This window comes from Epinephelus moara, chromosome 16 (genome assembly GCF_006386435.1).
Source record: "Epinephelus moara isolate mb chromosome 16, YSFRI_EMoa_1.0, whole genome shotgun sequence".
NCBI lineage: Eukaryota > Metazoa > Chordata > Actinopteri > Perciformes > Serranidae > Epinephelus > Epinephelus moara.
Window position 1 is genome coordinate 19,022,130 of NC_065521.1, and position 18,840 is coordinate 19,040,969.

At 40.6% G+C, this 18,840-nt stretch overlaps 1 protein-coding gene across 2 annotated transcripts in view; it reads right to left on the minus strand.

Moving 5' to 3' along the window:
* The window catches only part of sema3bl (sema domain, immunoglobulin domain (Ig), short basic domain, secreted, (semaphorin) 3bl), a 79,354-nt gene that overhangs the window by 46,809 nt on the left and 13,705 nt on the right, over positions 1-18,840 (minus strand). For both annotated transcript variants that reach the window (XM_050065217.1, XM_050065216.1), the window contains exons 2-3: positions 10,664-10,824; positions 453-515 (exon numbers count right to left, since the gene is read on the minus strand). In XM_050065217.1, coding sequence (XP_049921174.1) covers positions 453-515; positions 10,664-10,824 — 224 coding nt within the window. The remainder of the gene's footprint in view (positions 1-452; positions 516-10,663; positions 10,825-18,840) is intronic.

Here is an 18,840-nt window from a genome sequence, read left to right on the forward strand (position 1 = left end):
CGGAGTTCAAGTTACATGAAAGAGGGATGACAATCCAAATGGAGACATCAAGGCCCAGCTGGTAGAATAAAAGCTACCAAAACAGGCAGGCAGTCAGGCCATGGGCAAACAAATTCAACCATCAGCAAACAGACAGGACATTGGCAACAGAGCTGGTTACAAAGCACAGGCAGGAAACAGGTCTTGACAGTTATAGCAGCAAAGCAACAGACAATCTCGAAAAGACTGTCTGAAAGCTGGCTTCTACTGTATATGCTGTTTACTCCCAGGCTATGGGGAATGAAAAGCAGCTTTGTAGTGTGTCCTGTGATCTCAGGAGAATGCAAACTTGAGGACAAGTAATGGGCAGGTGAAGCAGGACAAGGTGTAAGGGTGTCTCTGGGTGCATTCAGGCACACATTTTTTAATGGAAATGTGATAATCCAAGCAGGAATTAAAAGTCAATCACTAACCTGTGGTTCTTTCCCGGTTTGAATGCAGTCCTCTCTGTTGCCAGGTAACGGGGGCCAGTAGATCTACGAAGGAAGAGAAAAAGAAAAAGATGGAGGGACAGAGAAAGAAGAAAAAACAAGTGATGATTAATGACCTCATAACATTGAAGCAATGCAAACAACTACCTTATTCAGCCATATTGCAAAATGTAATTGCTTTGTTGAACTCACACATGTTTTATGTGATTTGGTTAATGCAATAAAAACATAATAATCAGCCCATGTTGTTACATTTGAATTATTTCCCCTGCAAATTAAGCTCTATAGCCATTGGAAGCTAAATGAGCTGAGCAGATGCTCTACATATGATGAAACAAAGGCTTCAAAATGAAGCACCGAAGACTTTGGGAACTAATTTTTTGGCTTCAGAGCTGAAGCCTTGATTGAGACATGACAGACACATTTATCAGTCCACTTATTCCAGTTACAAGAGTCAGTTCATTCAAATTACAAAAACATACTTTCTAAGACACCTCTGGTAATAGCCAAGTGGATCATTTTGATTGTATATGTCTAGGTTTTGAGAGAATCTGTCTCCCTGATTTCTGCCTTTACTTCAATACAGTGGAGGTGAAAGTGAAAAATGGGATTGTTTTTAAAAGACAATGTCCTGGTTACTCTAGAAGACGCATCACATTGATTTTACAGTGACCTGTTTGTATTGGAACTACTTTGTGGACAGTAAATCCCTATAAAATATCTTTTGTGGGTAATCCAGAGTAGCAGCTCATTATTTAGTTATTTATTCATTTATTTATTGGAAATGAATGTTTGCCTTTGAATTTTTTAATTGTAATTTTCCAAATGCTGTTAACACCGGAAACAAATCTCCTTTCACTTCTATTGTGTCCAGTTGGACATCTCAGACAGATGTGCATCTCAAACCCTCTGCAAATTAAACCAATCACTATCTGTATGGTTCTATACCACTATAAGTAAATCATACACTATTTCTATTTTTCATATTGTGGGTGAACTTACCCTCAAACAAGGAAAAAATAATAATTTAATTTGAGACTGACTGCTAAAATCAATATAAACATTTGGATTTTATTTATTTACTTATTCATTTTTAACTCATCAAATACTGCTAGTCATTTCAGAACAGGCTATATGATTTTGCTACTGAGCTATGTGATTGTCCCTCTCTTCTACTTCCATACTGCTTAAGGGAAAACTTTGCCAGTTTTCAAACATTCATTCATTCATTTTCTGTAACCACTTATCCTGTTGGAGGTGGCAGAGGGGCTGGAGCCTATCCCAGTTGACATTGGGCAAGAGGCGTGGTACACCCAGGACAGGTCGCCAGACTATCACAGGGCTGAAGGCAACCATTCACGCTCGCATTCACACCCACACATGCAAACTCCGCACAGAAGGGCTCCCTCACCCTGCTGTGCCCTCTTGCTGTGAGGCGACAACGCTATCCACTGCACCGTGTCGCCTGTGTTTTCAACCAGCTCTGTGTCATTGCAGTGTGTGCAGATGAATGGTGTTTGGCTTTCCCCCATGCCATGAGCGTCCTGCTCATATGCTGATGGAGGTTAGACTTCAACTTCAAAGCACAGCAGGAAGCCAAAAACTGTTCATCTGCAAACTCTGTGATGACACAGAGCTGGTTGAAAATGATCAGTTTCCCTTTAACAGTCTCAGTCAGACCATATATTTAAGATAAATTTTTCTACTGAAAAAACAAAGATTTGATGAACTATCTGCTCCCAGAATCACTGATCAGGAAGACTTTCACATTTAGTTATTCTTTGGGAAACACTGGACTTGCTTACTGTGGACAATATGTACTCAGCTTCAATAACAGAAAATAGAAACACTGAAACACAGTCTTTCTGATACTATGAAAGACTTTGAACTCGCTATACTGTAGATGCAATTGACTCCAGAGACTCAGTCCCCTTCAGTGTCAATCTTATGTTTTGTGCCTAGAAATGAAATTAGACCTTTGGATATAAACACACGGGAAATCTGTGCTCAGAAAAACCTTCAGCGTATCCTAACAAGACCATCTGGAGCATAAAAAAGTATGAATAAATAAAATGCTTCAATTTTCAGTTCAAGTTCTCACAGTATAGATCCAAGATTTCCTGATTAGGAAAGTCCAACAGTCTTCATCTCATTCAGCCAACTCAACAAGATGAGGTGAGCTTCAGATGAGCATGAAATAGAATTTGGACCTGAAACAATGGGACTAGTTTTCACACTGCTTTCTACAAATGAAAAATGAAATGGAATTGCCACTGAAGAGGAAAGCCCAAGTCTGTCTCGGTATTGAGACAATGACGTGTTTGATTCTGTAGTTTCGTGCAGACTAGCAGTGAGGTTGTTCTCTCACACAATAAGTCTTTGTCTGGAAAACTGGCTTTGTTTTGGCGAACAGGGAGGAAAGAAACCAGAGAAGAAAACAAATGCTCCTGACTTGCATTACTATGTCTGATTATGTCCGGTGTGTATGGAGACCGAGAGCGTGTGTGTGTGTGTGTCAAGGGGCCACTGTGGTAGCTATATGGTGTTTAAGAGTGTACATGAATGCAAAGTGATAAAGTGGTAGAAACAAAATGTTGAAAAGATGACTGAATGATTCTCCCCCTTTTGCCCCGAATTTCATACCAGCAGTAAAGTTTGAGACACATTTGGTCTCCTTTGTCATAAACCTCGATTCATCACAGGCAGCTCAGTGCACTCACTGTAAATCAGGGTGACTGAAACCTGGCTCACAAAGATTTAATTCTCCAACAAGTTAAGGATGTGACATTGGAGAGCCTGGAACTACTTTAACTCCTCTAATATAATACAAAAGGCCAATTGTTACAATAAAATTTCATTGTGTATGATGAATTATCGGCCAGGATATAGATCAGATTGAGAGAATATTGAATTTTTTTCATGGCTATAAACTGCTTATTGGCTCAAAGGAGGTAGATTATATCTGCGAGTACAAATATTTGCAGTCTATAGACGTGCAGCCTTGTTATGTGAGGTCAAACTTACTGTATGTACGCTCTGTTACAAATATAACAGGGTATATATATCATCTCTTGTCTCTTATGTTACTTCAGACAAAACAGAGAATAGACGTGTTTTTAAATCATGTTTCCAGTATGTTTCTTTTGGCATAGTCAATTAGCTAAACATGTTCCCCTCACAGTTCACCTTGGATTTTGTTTGATTAGATTGTTTTAGTCACCATATTATAAGTTAATGTGTGAACAAAGACAGTGTTACCATAGCAACTGATGACTGTAAGAAATCATATTTTGCCTTATATTAGGAATGTTTGTGAGATACTTTTACAACACAGTGAGTGCATATATCAATTACATGAGAAGACTGATACCACCGTCATATCTATGAAGCTAAAAGCTAAAAGGTTAACTATTGTGTACAGATATGACACTCAATAGGAAAGCGATTAAGAGTATTTCCCCAAAAAATGTCAGGGTATATTCACATCAGAGGACAAGAAAATAGAGAAGGGCTGTCTGGCTAAAAGTAGCTTTTAGTGAAACTGTGAAATGAACAGTATTGCAAACTTTGTTTTGTGAGCGCTCCACTATCACACCATCTCACTGCAGGGCCGTCTCACACCCAGCCTACTTTTGTCTGGCTTGCAAATGTGGGAATCCATTAGAAACAATAATTGGTTTCATGCATGACTGAAATGAATAAATAAATTAGGGCCGGTCTAAAACTTGGCATATAATGCTCTCGATCTCTGGACTAGTTGCTTTGGCATGATGCTGGACTGATATGAATGTGTGGCTGGCTCACACACACACACACACATAGTCTGACCTAGAGCAGCCTGATAACACGTCTGACTCATACTGATGTACTGTGAAATCAGGCCCTGCCTAACACCTGGCTGGCAATAGTCTGAGTGAGTACACTGCAATACTCCATCCATCATCCAAGAGTCTTGCTCCACACGCTCTAGGAAATATGGCCGACCTCCACCAGGCATCCACGTTCTTTCCTCTGTGTAACTATTTCCTGACTCTTCATCAATGTGACTCAAAGTGCTCTTTAATTTTTAATCCACCCTTCAGACATAATTCACATTTGTGACGTCTTTGATTTTTGAACTTGGAACATTGTTTATTTGAAGTGCAGAAAAATCTATCCAGAGCTGGAGACAAGCACGCCAAGCAGGACTGTCACGAACACAGGCTGTCCTTTATACTTATGTCCATACCTTTTAACTGCCCCGGCGACTAAACAGGACCTTCAAAAACGTCAGGGGCTCCAGACACAATACTTTAGAAGTCAGCCAAAATCATGGAAAGATACAAATCATAAAATGATGTCTTTGTTCATGTGCCAGCTGCTAAACAACCTGCAACACATCAAAACCCAGCAGTGTGTTTGTCACTCGTTAGTTCATATTACTGCAACTGAGGAAAGGCATTAAATAACCCCTTTTTAAGTGCAGACAATAAAACATATCAAATGAATGCATTAATTTAGCATATTTTTGATATGTCTTCCATATGTCCTGTGGCCATAAATGTCACAATATTGTGTAAGTGCACTCACTAACTCTGCTGAGACCCAAGCTACTGTAGTAACATCATGCTGCTGCATGCTGATGTAAGCAGATGCCTTTCCATTTTCTCAGTTGTAATTTTGCACAAAACCATCTGTCTTTTCTGTCAACTGGGTGTTGCTGAGCCAAAGCGAAATTTGGCAGAAGCAGACAGATGGAATCATGGGATATGATGAGTTTATTTTTGACCGAATCCGGATGCAACAAAGCTGGAGTTGCCTGATTTGAATATTGGACCGAAACACGAAGAGAACCTTTGCATTCTTCAATCCTAAAACCAACTCAGAGAAAGAAAAAATAGTCTTGGGGGAGAAGGTTTAAATTTCAACACAAACTTTTCTTTTATCAACACGGCACTTTTTACATTGTATTCTTTTGAGGCCAAAGGAATTACTCCAGAATTAAGATACACTATGTAAACTGGGCCAGAAGCCATCTCTGAAATCACAAAGGAAGCACAGTAACACAAGATACACTGCATGTAAGTAAACACTGAGCGAAATAAACCAACTGTCTGAACATGCTGAAACATATCTGACAGGTGCCAACCACATTTCCACACCAAATATTTATATATATATATACGTATATATATAAACGAATCCTTCTATATGATGATAAACGATGGTATACCAAATACCAATTATACTAGCTCATGTTTTAAGGAAGGAGAAAGAATATTTACTCCATCATATGAAACATTTACATGAATTAAATTACTATTTGTTTTAGCTTTTCCTGGGTAATTATCATTAAGCAAACTGTCCCACTTCCCAGATTTGATTCAGTGAGGACTGGATCCAGTAGAAACACACTGGCTGCACTGATTTCAGGCCATCTGACTTGCTCTCAACCAAAGCCTTGTGTTTAGAATTAAACGTTACTCCCATTTCCAATTTTACTACACTGCTGGTCAGAGTTACAGTGGAGAGGGTGGCAAACCAGGTTTTTGTGCCAAATAGATATTGTACACTCTGGTGGGCAGAGTTTGAGCTGGAAAAGGGCAAGCGAGTATAATAGATTTAAGTGTTGTGCAACTTCACTCTGGTTGTGAAAACTTTAAATGTTTTTCCACAAAGTCTAAATTTTTATCAGATGCACAATAGAAAGCCAGAGAAGTGTGAAAAAAGGTTATATACTTGGCAGTGATTAACTTCTTATCTCTGATATGAGTGGAAACATAGCGGTGTTAGACAGACTTCTTAGCATGTGTGTTTCTGCAGCAGATGCCAAAAGAACAAGGGGACTGACAGGGTGGCAATTAAACCAGAACACACACATTTACTACAAACATTTAAGGAATATTTTTTTTCTAAAGTGACATACATACTTATTCACTTTCTTTCCAAAAATTAAATGAGCTCGATACACTGATCTGATGATGTATTAAGGATGGAACTGGAGCAGAAAAAAGGGTATCTCATTTTTTTTTTTAAATCTGTACATAAACAGAGATGCAAAAATGACAGCTTGTGGGGTTTATGGGGAGTTTCATAGTGTTGGTAGGTATATTTTTCAACTTGGGAGAGAGTCAGGCTTGCTGTTTCCTCCTGCTTCCAGTCATCATGCTAAGCTACGCTAATAGACTCCTGGCTCTAATTCGGCTGTGGGGCCCTTGAGTTTTCAACGTCAGTGCTTGTTGTCATAGCAAAACTGATTTAAATCTCCAGATTGTGGGATTTGGGGGGATATATTGGCAGAAATAGAATATAATAAGTATATTTTTTTAGTGTATAATCACCTGAAAATAGGAATCATTGTGTTTTTGTTATGTTAGAATGAGTTGTTGAAGTCGACAAAGGGGGCGCGTCCACGTCCATGTTGCATCACCATGTTTCTGCGATAGCCCAGAATGGACAACCCAAACACTGGTTGTAGTTAGAAACTGCTTTATTTAGTGTTTGTGCCTGTTTAAATCATAGGGCCCATTCATTTTGAAGAGGAAGAAACCTGTGGATATCTTTGCTCATGATAAGAACCTCCTAAACGTTTTGGTCTCAATTTATCAAAGAAAAAAGCTGAGCACTCAATAGCAGGTGCTGGGCTAGCAGCCCATCTGCAATGAAATGAACAGAATCAGAGACACCCTGATTTGTAATGTGAAAAACTGCTTTATTATTGTTATTATAATTATTTTACCAGTTTAATTATCTGGTTAATCACCTGGTCCACTTGTTTTGGGGAGGTAGAGACCTCAGCAGATAATGTGGCTCCCAGTAAAAAGCTCTTGAGTAATGAACACTGAAGGGATTCTAACCAAGAGAAGTTTCAGCTAATTGCAATCTGCGATCCTCACCACTATGCCATTAAATCCTACACACTGCTCCTTTAACATCAACATGTGTTCTTGGAGTGATAATTTTTTTGTGAGGGCAAACACAGTTTATATTCATTCTGTGTTTTGTTTATTGTTTCTTTTTTCTTTTCTCCCTCTCTCAGCGTTGGTTTATGGTTTAGTCTTTGGCAGATGTGTGTCATCTTGTAAACCTTTGTTTCACTGAACTGGCATCACGGAGAGATTTCACAATGGCTGGCTCTGATAGAAGCGCGGGCATTAAGGCTCAAACGCCTTGCAGCAAACTAGCAAGCCTCATGTGTGATCATCAGCCAAGACAGAGAGCAGTGAGAGGAGGCTACCAGAGGATTTAAAAGGGTGGATAAGGTGGGCGACATCTGGCTCTCTGTTTACACAAATTCCCCATTCACCCATTCACTTTTTGTCATCCCACTGTCTTTGACCGAAGTATGAGCACAGATACACACACTCATAAGCACACACAGACACACTGCTGCTCTTAGCTGAAGTGCTGAAACTCAATGAGGGGTTTTTGTTTTAAAGAGAGTTATTTTTGTTCTGTGCTCACTAGAAACCAGTTTAATGGAACACAGAGTGGAGATACTGGGCACCCAACTGGAGAGTGAAATATGAATTAATATATGCTGCGTATTTTCTCAGTGCTATTCTTTTACAGATGAAATGAAATCCTGTTTTAATTTAAATGTGCTCATTTCCCTTGTGTTGAAGCTTTCCAATAAAAACCCTCTGAAAACTCGTAAGATACAACTCACAGGTAATAATAACCCCCCACCTCCACAAATCACAGCTAAACTTCTATCTGTGTCTTTTGTTCCACTGAATAAATTACATGAAATATGAATTCCACTCTAATAGGAGATGCACATTTTTCCATAATTGTTAACATACTGTATCTGGTCTGCGCTGCCAAAGCACTACATCACAGTAACAAAGCCCTGTGATTCTTGAAATGAATAACTGATAAAAATTCATAAAAAGTTAAGTTTCAAAATCCAAGACCCAATATTTGTAGATAAAATGAAAACAGTAATAATCAGTGTGGGGAAGTTACTTTGCAAGCTACCAATTATTAAGAAGTTGAACTACAGCAAAGCTACGTCAGGGAGTTTAGTTAACAAAGGCTACTAATAAAAAGTTCAGACTGCAGTACTTTATCAAATGATCACACTGACAATGTACGTGTGATACAAAAAAATGAAACTCAAATTAGTTTAGTGCAAAAACTGCCCTTTTTCACAGGTCATAAACCAAAAAAAACAACAATAACAAAAAAAAAAACACCCACTATTCATGGAAAAGTGAAAGAAATGTCAGCTTTGGTTTTGTAGAGAGGAACCTCCTAACCTGGTGTGAATTGTAACATTGACTTTTTAAGTGGTTACACGGGGTTGATCCTTTTGTGCTTCTAGCCAGTTGACCAAAATATCGCCAAACAGTGACCTGTGAAAGTCCACAGAGATTGGGTGTGTTTCAGCAGAGTTCTGTGACAAAGAGTGTTTTCTGCCGATATAAGTTCATTTCTTTGCCATGCTTGTTTTTTGATTACTGAGCTGTCTATGTAAGTCACTAAATCCAACCATATATCATCTTAATAACTGTTGCCTAAAGCATGTAAAACTATGTAACCAACTCCCAGTAAGTGTTAGCTAGACTTGATAAAATTTCCACCCAGCAGGGTGTTGCAGCTAAGCCACCTATAGCACATTTTCTCTATTTTTGCACTTCAAAGTAATGTTCGGTTTGAACCAATATCCTTAATTAAATTAGATATACTTTGAATTTAATTTGTAAGGTATCTTATTGTCACACAGTTTCAGAGTTGTCAATATAATTGTCAATATTCATACATTCAATACTCATATTCTGACATGTGGATCTAGGTTACCCAGTCTGTGTACGTCTACCGGTCCAACCCTTGAATATCCAACCATTGACTAACAGATAGATAGATACCTGTATGGATACTTATCCTTCCCCTGATGCAGATGGAGAGATAGGTGTCTACATGCATCTTAACATCAATCTATCATTGATCAATCATATCATAGCATTGGTGGTTAGATTAGGGATGTACAGATGTTTGGATATCTATCATATATAGGTCTATGAACAGTATGACTGTATGACTAATTGTGGTCAAATGGGGTTCAGATACAGTAGAGAATTGCAAAATAAAAACTTTTTTTTTTTTTAAATCATTCTTTTCCCTTTATGGCCCAACATTGTTTGTAGTTTTAGTAGCTATCTATAGCAAAACAACAACAACAACAAAAACCCCCACAAAGAAGTAATTTAACTGCTTGAATCACTATACAAATATGAATGTAGCTGAACTATCAACAATCTACTGCAAAATGTAGTTTAACTACTAATATATTTACATGTAGTCCACTACTTCCTGACATGATAAAAATAGCATGATAGCATTCTTCTCTCTCTGTTATTCAAAGTGTTTGATGACAGTGGAAATCTGCAGCTCAGTTAACAGATCGGACTTCTAGATTGTAATTTATTTCTCATGTCTTCATGGTGAGCCAAGAAACTGTAACTCTCGCAATGTAACCGCTGTGTTTGACAAGCCTTACTGACAAATTAAATGCAGGCTGCAGATTAAAGGTGACGTCGATGGAAAAACAAGGTTTGATTTACGACTAGCTGCACTTTTACAGGTGTGAGATTGATGAAATGTTCTGGCGAAGGAAACGAAGCGTAAAATTTGACTGTCAGAACAGCCCTGTTTATAAAACAAGAGAAAGAGGAGAAAACCTAAAATGTCTTACTGTAATAAATCCCTTTATCCACAAATTGGCATGAAGACTGTATATGTATATAATCCATTAGTGACTGGTCAGAAATCACAAATAACGGGTGTGTGACCCATTATAGTCTATCTTTTTTTTATCTTCTGAAAACTGAGCTTTCTTTAATATTTTCAGCGCTGTTTTCTGTTCCCGTTTCAGTGATGATGCAATAGCAGTAATATAGAATAAAATGGCTGTTCAGGTTTGAGTCACCACGTTTATGGTTGATTTATGAGTTAAAGAGTGCTTTAACAGATGTTCTGCAGAGAGGGAATTCTGGAAAACACAATATCGTACGCCTATCTCTTCGAGTCATATATTATCTTCTGCAGATTGAAACCACTCGCAGAGTCAGTGTGACTTAAATCAAAATGGAATGATAAATGTAGACTGTACAGTAACTAACCTTTTACTACGCATCAATCATCAGGACAAAATACATTAAAATACTTGAATAACTTTAACTGATATTATTTATTGCCTCCAAAAACCTCACCTCTTTGGACTCGCTGCTGGCAGGCCCCAGCATGAGAGAGTACAGGATGTCTTTCCCTCCCAGGAAGAGGCGGTCACGGTACTCGTCCAGGAAGACGGCGGAAAGGGAGAGCTGGCCGTGATGGCCGCTGAAGATGGACGACCTGTTGGTGGACAGCAGGTCTGCAGAGACAGAGGAGAGCAAAGGATGAGTAAGAAACACATTTAGTTTAACATCACTTTTGTTTTCACAGCACTTTTCACACAACTTAAAGAAATTCCCCTAAGCGACAAAGAATCAGATCCGAAGAGGAGAAGATCAAAGATCAATTTTAAAAGTTATGATAGCAGTGAAGAAGAGTGTCTTCAGTTCTCTCACAGGCCCACTACTGATGGATTTTTAAACTTCTTTTTGACATTGAAGCCTTAATGGCCGCTATGAGCATAAGGGACTCTCGCCCCCGTTTTTTAACCAATGGATACATTTTCACATCAGTTTAAATCATTTAATGTTATTTAATAGTGAACTCTGCTGTGTGTTTCACAATATCTGACACTGCACAAACACTGAATGGCAGGATGTTAAGTTGGATCTCTCATTTTATACCTCACATGCTGTAAAGCATTGTTCTGGACATTCACTCATCCATGAATGAACACTGGAAGTACATGAGGAAACTGTACGAGGATTTTTCAAAACTCTTGCCCCTGTCACACCACAAGGGGAAATATATAGTTTTTATAGACTGATCTGATATGTGAAGATCAATCTTCTCAAGCCTTAAAATTGGCTCCTTTGTGCTGCTGCTGCCTTCACATTAATCTGACGGCACTCAGTTCACACTTTTGTTGTACTGAAAATGACATGTTAAAGTGAGAACCACAAAAAAAGCACGTCTCCAGTGGGAATCCACATCTTGTAATATCGCCTTCTGTTCCGCCCTACAGCATTTGTCTCCAAACCCTCTTCCTGTTGCTGCTGTCAACACATCATCCCTGCGTATTAAAAGATGTTCCAAGAAAAGTCCTACAATACCAACAAGAACAGGAAATGTAGAACATTTATTAATCTGATGATGAATGTAGCATAAACAGGCAATAATTCATTCTCAAGGCCAATATGTCATATCAGGCTAACTAATGGTGCTCTAGTAAAAGTACAGTCAGACTATACTTCTGCATGCTTAGGCCTGTAATTTAATTTCTCATATCATCTGCCATTCACTCCTGGCACGCATGCTTATTCAGAGTTTCTTGCTGTCATTGACTGGGGCTGTCAATTCTCTCAGCTGATGGCATTTAACCAACAGCAGAGTGCCATGCCTTCACTCTTAGGCTACTATCTATCTGCTGTTTTTATCATTCTTTTTCTGACTTTAGTACGTTCATGCTGCAGTTGTGCACACCCTCCACCTCTCCATCATAGTCTTCGCAGATTCATCAGCTTCATCAGCCTTTTAGTCTCAGCAGAGTCACCAGCTACCACCACCACTAGTGTATGGACTCCTTGGAGGATTTATCTTGCTGCTACTCAGGGCAGACATCCCTCGATTACAAAATCACCCTGTAAAACGTAAACGCCAAAGTCTTTTGTCAAAGGAAGCTCTAGCTAAAGTTCAGTCAGGAAGACAACACCTTTCATGCTCGGGCTGGAAGTTTCTTTCTCATCCTGCCGTTTACACCTTGCACTTATGCTCACTGACTATCTCCAGGTGTCATTGTCTGGGTCTGTCAATTGAGTCATCAGCTGATTCACAATCAACCAATAGAACAGCGACACACCTTCTCTTTCAGCCTATCATCTTACTGCCCCTCATTTTAGATATGGTTCTTTCTTGCTGCTGTCTTGCGCACCCTCCACCTCCCCATCACCACCTAGTCTTTATGGATTCATCAGCCACATGCCTCTCAGCAGCCATCAGCCTCAGAGTCATCAGCCACCACCAGTGTCTGGACTCCATGGGTGGATTTATCCTGCTGCCACTCAGATGTCCCTCAATCACAAAATATCTCCCACTGGTGTCTAAGAGCCAAAGACTTCTTTTAAACCTTAATCAGCACAAATCATCTGTTAATCTGTACACTCATATTCTGTATTAAATATTATCTTTAATTTATTCACCTGTCTCTCCTGATTGAACTGTATTTGAATCCAGTGATGCCAAACAGTATGAAAACCTCTACTGATAATTTTATGAGATATATGGCTTTATGAGAGCACACACACACACGATACACACTTTCATATAAGGGAACATGTATCAGTGGGAGAGCAGGAGTCCGTCTGCACACACCAGTCTGCACCTGGCTCTCCTCTCTGATCTGGCAGCAGCTTCAAAGTCAAAAGGTTGATGCAACGACTCTGCTGGAGTGGTAGGGACAAGGTTGAATTCAAGTTCAGCTAAACCTGGGGTGTCTCACACACTCACCCACACATACATACATACATACACTGGTAAAGAAACAGCAGCGAGCTCATTGCTTCTTAGCCTGTCAAACTCCCACATATTTGAAATCTTCCACTTTCTCACACAAACACCTATTATATCTCCCTAACCTACCTTTCCGTCATGACTTCCCTTCTGTATCACCTCTCCTTCTCCCTCTCTCTCTCTTAAGGTAACGAGATGAGGAGAGAAGTATGTGTGTGAGAAGACGTCTTCGGTATGCCAAACTCTCGGTGGAGAAGTCTTTCAGCTCAATCGTCTTTCAGTCTACCTCTCATCACTCGTCTGTCATGCTCGTTATTCCTCACTCTCCCTCTTTTTCACTCAGTCCAACACACACACTAACCTGCACATACACACACGGTGAGAAAGTAGGCTCAGTCACTCACCACTCAGCAAGGGTACTGAGTGAGAGAAGCAGAGAGGCCTCCTATACCAGTGACACCTTGTCCATCACCGGAGCCTTGCAGACACACTAACACACACACACACACACACACACACACACACACACAAACGATCTGTTTTTATTAGAAATCTCCATTTCTCAAACCCATAAGCTTCCACACACACCTGCATCCTCTACAGTTAGGTTATACACACATTCAAACAGTCTCACCCTGAATCACCCTCATTATCAGCGCACAAGAAACTTTTATAGTGAGGGGAGAGCACTTTCAACAGTTTAACATTTTGTCATGTTGTCTCTGTGTATATACTCCCTAATAGGATCTTTACAGCGGCCAAATCAAAGCTGGCCAACCGACATTGAAGCGTTTTAAATGTTGTTATGCAAAATCCTCTAAAGACAGCAATGAGGGGAATAGTTTAAAAAAAAAGAGTGGATGTAAAATTTTAAAGCTGCTGGCAAGAAAATAACGTCGAGACACACGAGTGGGAAGACATTGGGGATACTCTGCAGGGAGTGAGGGAGTTGGAGGAAGTTAGAGAATGGAAGATAAAGTTGGAGAGGGAAAAGGAAGGGGGGGTATTGTGGCTTTTAGCGGCTGGTAAAAGTCAGAAAATAATGAGTGGGAAAGGCAGAGAAAGCCACAAGACATACAGAGAGTGCAGCGATGTATGATGGATTTATTGAAACTGACAAGGTTAGCAGAAAACACATGATGAGGAGACAGAAGACGATAACCTTTAGAACTGTTTTACATTAGATGATGGAGATCTGTGCCAGAGCATGATATGCATTTTCATACCAAATGCTTGTTTTTTTCTCAGTGTAATTTGAATGTATTCATTATACTTGTGAAACTGAATCTTTTTTGCAAAATGCATTGACATTTTTTGGATGAAAAGTGAATAGAGTTACAATACTACACACAAAGCATCAGCACATATTCATACACTGATACCAGCAGACATGTAGAGGCCCAGATATTACAGCTGAAAGGTCTAATATATTTTCATGACACAGTTTATCAGCAGAACATGCAGGCAGCTCCACACACCATCAGCTGGTGACTGTCTGTCTCCACAAGTTCAACTTTTTCCACGTAGCTCTGAGCCCTGAGATGACCTCCAGCTGGAGAGTGAGTGATGACTGAAGACCATGTGCGGATTTGTGTATGTATGATGGGTATATAGTGTGGAGTTGCATGAGTGTGTGTGTTGGTGTGCTGAGACCCTTAACAGAAACTGGGTAGGTATTGCATCTAATGTTCACGGCACCTCTTTGTTTTGACAGGAAAGATTGCAGAAGATAGATAATGTCAGGTTACTAGGGCATAGTTGTCATTTTTTTGTAACCCATGTGTCAGTAGATTTGCTATATTGGCTCTAAAGAGGGCGTTCCTTAGTTGTTGTCCTATAAATGCAGATGCGAGTGCATGTCCTTTTAGTGAAGGCCTGATTCAGTGGTGGAGAACCCTGCAGAGAAAGTTGATATTCTGGCTTATCAAAAGTCTGACAATGAACAAAAAAACATGTGTCAACATCAACAAAGTGTTTCAGGGATGGACAAAAAACGTTTGTAATTGTTTAGACTTCTGCTAACTGTAGAGAAAAGGCTCATGGCTACAGATTCAAGTTCATGTTTATGTAGCTAATGTTAGCTAGCGCCTCGGATCACAGTGTGTCCTCTGCCTCACTACCCATTGCTACAGACCACCTCAGCATCTCCAGAGACAGACCCAAAGTCAGTGGCCTCAACTACCCAAATCCAGCCAGCACAAATCCCAGTAAGGGGTACCCAGACAGCCCCAACTCTACTATATCAGCAAACTTTATGTTGCTGCCTTCACACAGGTTAGACCCAGTGCTGCTGCTGGCCACTAGCCCACTGTGACACCCAGTACTGGGGGGGGTTGCGCTGGCTGAATTTGAGCTGCCACAGCCACCAACCGAAAGTCCATGTCCCAGTTGCTGCCTGCTCTCCTCCCAGGGAAGCAGTCCACAGCCGCACGTGTGAAGCAGAAGGGCCGTGGCGTGGCTAGCTAGCTAAACATGTCTCATTTGTGGTCTGATGAACAGACAGAGAGATAGTCTGAAAAAAATCAGCTGCATGCGGCTCTACAATGAAATAGGACTAAACAAATGAATGCATGGGACACACTAGGTCACTGTATGAAATGTGTGCATATGCCCGTTGTTGCCATGTTACTGTTCATCCTGTGGGGGACATAAATGTCTGTGCCAGATTTTATGGTAAGGCATCCAAGAATTGTTCAGACAATTTATAAAAACCACAAATGTCAACCTCTTGGCTGCACTGGAAGAAAAGTCAAGAGACCACCAAAGTTAGTACGATTCCTCCTTTGGATGCTGTGAATGTGTGTTCAACATTTCATGGTAATCCATACAATAGATATTGATAGCATGGCTGTGTCGGCTACAGTCGGTGTTGGCATTCGTCAAAGTCACACCAGAGGGGTGCTCAATGTGCATAGGAAGTTTGACACTGAGAGCAAAAGGAGCAAGGGTCTGAACGACTACCATTTAAAATAAAGCCCTGTGTCTCTGAACAGTGATTGGCTGCTTTACACACACAATAACATCATCACAGCACTTTCAGTATTTGTTTGGTGACTGCTTAGGGGGAGGTTATCCGACTCTCTTTTTAAAGCTCAAGATTGTTTGGCACAGTGCACCTTGTGTCATTTATATTCCCCCTTGGCTGTAAACACACACACACACACACACAAACACAAACACACTCAGAATACTGTTTGATGTCTCTTCCTCTTCTTTCTTTCTACCTTTGTGTATCGTAAATCACTCAGAAGTGTACACAAATCTTCAATAACAACTGAAATGTACGCACATACATTCCATAGCCACACACACACACACACACACACACACACACATATGCACACACAGACACGCAAACAGAGGGTAAAGGTGACCTAACAGCTTCCATCTGCAGCTTGTTATCACTCCAGCAGCTCATCGCCTCTCTGTGAAAACCACACCACTGTCTCACCTCTCACCAACCTCTTCCTCTCCTGCTGTCTATCCATCTTCACATCTCTCCAATTAACCTTTCCCTCTCCTCTCCATCATGCACTGCCCCTTCTGTCTATCCATCTTTAACTTCCTCTCTGGTGTTATATTTCCTCTCTTGAAGTCACTTCTAAATATGTCTTCACTTTTATCTCTCTCGTCTGTCCATCGGTCTTCTTGTCTCTCTAGATCTTCCTTTCTTGTCTCTCTTTCTTGTGTCCTAGGAGCCTATGCATCTACCAACTCCCTCACAGCATCCATAGGGAGACGTCTACATCTGTCTCCAATGTGTCTCGTTTCCCTAAAGGCAGCCAGCCGACGCTGCATTGACAAACAGCAGCCGTGCCAAACCGAAGCGACACGCGATAGAGCATCTGGTTTCACTGTATGTGTCAAACCTCAGCTATCGCATCATGCAGTCTCAGCCACTTCAAAGATATGCATGCAGTAATTTATTCTGGGATTTGTTTACATTGTCAGTGTTCCGCTTAGTCAGGCTGAGGCATGCCCTGGTGTCTGTCAAATGTGAGCGTCAGACGATTCAGACTGCGCAATCTTATTCACTGCTGCTGCTGAAAGACCATTTGCTTATTTGCATTTTTGTTTGATCTGGGCGCTTACACGGGCCTTTCATCACCCAATGGTACGTAAAAAAGAAAAGATTTTGTGTGATGAAACTGAGGGCAGCGTTACATGAAAGCATTTAAAAAAAAGCGCAAATGTACAGGAAAGGTTAAAGAAATAAGATTTGCACTGACAGGTCTGGAAACAAGAGTGAAAGTGGGCTCAAGATGAGAAACAGAGGAGCAGAACTGAGAAGAGAATAAAAAAAGTTCACTTCCAAATCTTATGCTGACATCTCTAGTGTACAAATTGGGCACAGGCAGAGTGTAAGCTGTGTTAAGCTGTGGACACACACACGCGCGCGCATGCATGTATGTATGTAGGCACACACACAATAGCATCAGTGTTATCGTTGGCTCAGTGGGAGAGGGGGACACATCTGAAGCCTATTAGACCCCCTGTGCTACAAAATGCATACCAGAAATACACACACACACACACACACACATGCACACACACACCATAATGAACTAATGAGTCCCTGGTTCAGTCACACCTATTCCCATCTCAGCTGACAAAACCCACTCTCGCTCTCTGTCTCTAAATATTGCTTTTTTGACATTTTGTTTTTGTGAGCTCCGACACACACAAACACACCCACTCACAAACAAATAAAGACCCATTAGACTCATTACACCGCTAACAGACTTCCCAGGGTATCATTAGATCGCGGCTGTATATTGTTGCAGTGTGCCAAGTATTTCTGGAATCCGCCACATGGACAAAAAGTCATCTCACGGTGCTTCTCCTCCTCTCACCACTCCCACCCGTCCTCCTCCTCACCCTCCTCTCACAGGTCTCATATTCCCTCTCATCCTCCTCGGTTTGCCTACTCGGGTGGTTCTTTATGAGATGTGTATTTGAGCTGGACAAATTACCGACATTATGGATTTCTTGCTGACTTTCAGTTTTTCATACGTACTGTATATTCTGTATGTGAAGAAAACTGTGGTGTTGCATTTATTGTTATCGAGGTAAATGTGACGCTTCATCCTTATGTAGATTTCAGGTCATGATATTCATATCTGAATAGTGACAGTGCTCATAAGTGCATGGAGTCAAAATACTAAACACATGGCACTGCAGCGCTTGGAAAATAAGTATGCCACCAGGGCATGATTGGATACATCAGGTTGGATTACTTTTATAAATGAAAACCCTCCTCCTTTCTCCCTCTCTCAGTCTCTCTCTCCTTGTCTCTCGTGTAAAAAAAACAACAGCGGCAGATGGAGGAAAGCACAGCTGCAGTCTCTCACCACGCAGGGTACTAGTGACTGAATGGCAAAGTTCAGACTCACACAGAAATATTTCTTTACGATTGTTGTTCTGGCTGCAGTGGAATCTGGTGTTTCTCTCTGATGTCCCGTACACTGCAAATGTGCTGCAAGTGCATCCTTTGTAGTTTTCACATATGTTTCTCTATTCAGATTTCTATGTGCAAAAATGCAAGCTAGGCATACACTTAACGCTTTGAGCCCATTTCTGACACAACTCATTCTAGTGTCAGACCGAATATCAGCTTCGTCTGGCGTCGTTTGCTGTGCATTTTAAAAGAAGAGTGAGGGCTAATAATGGCCTGATAAACTGCTCCCGACTGGCCGCAGGACATTTAAATGAATTTCTGACATGTTAGAAATTTTGGTCGGCCGTCATCAGGCTCTCACACAGTTGA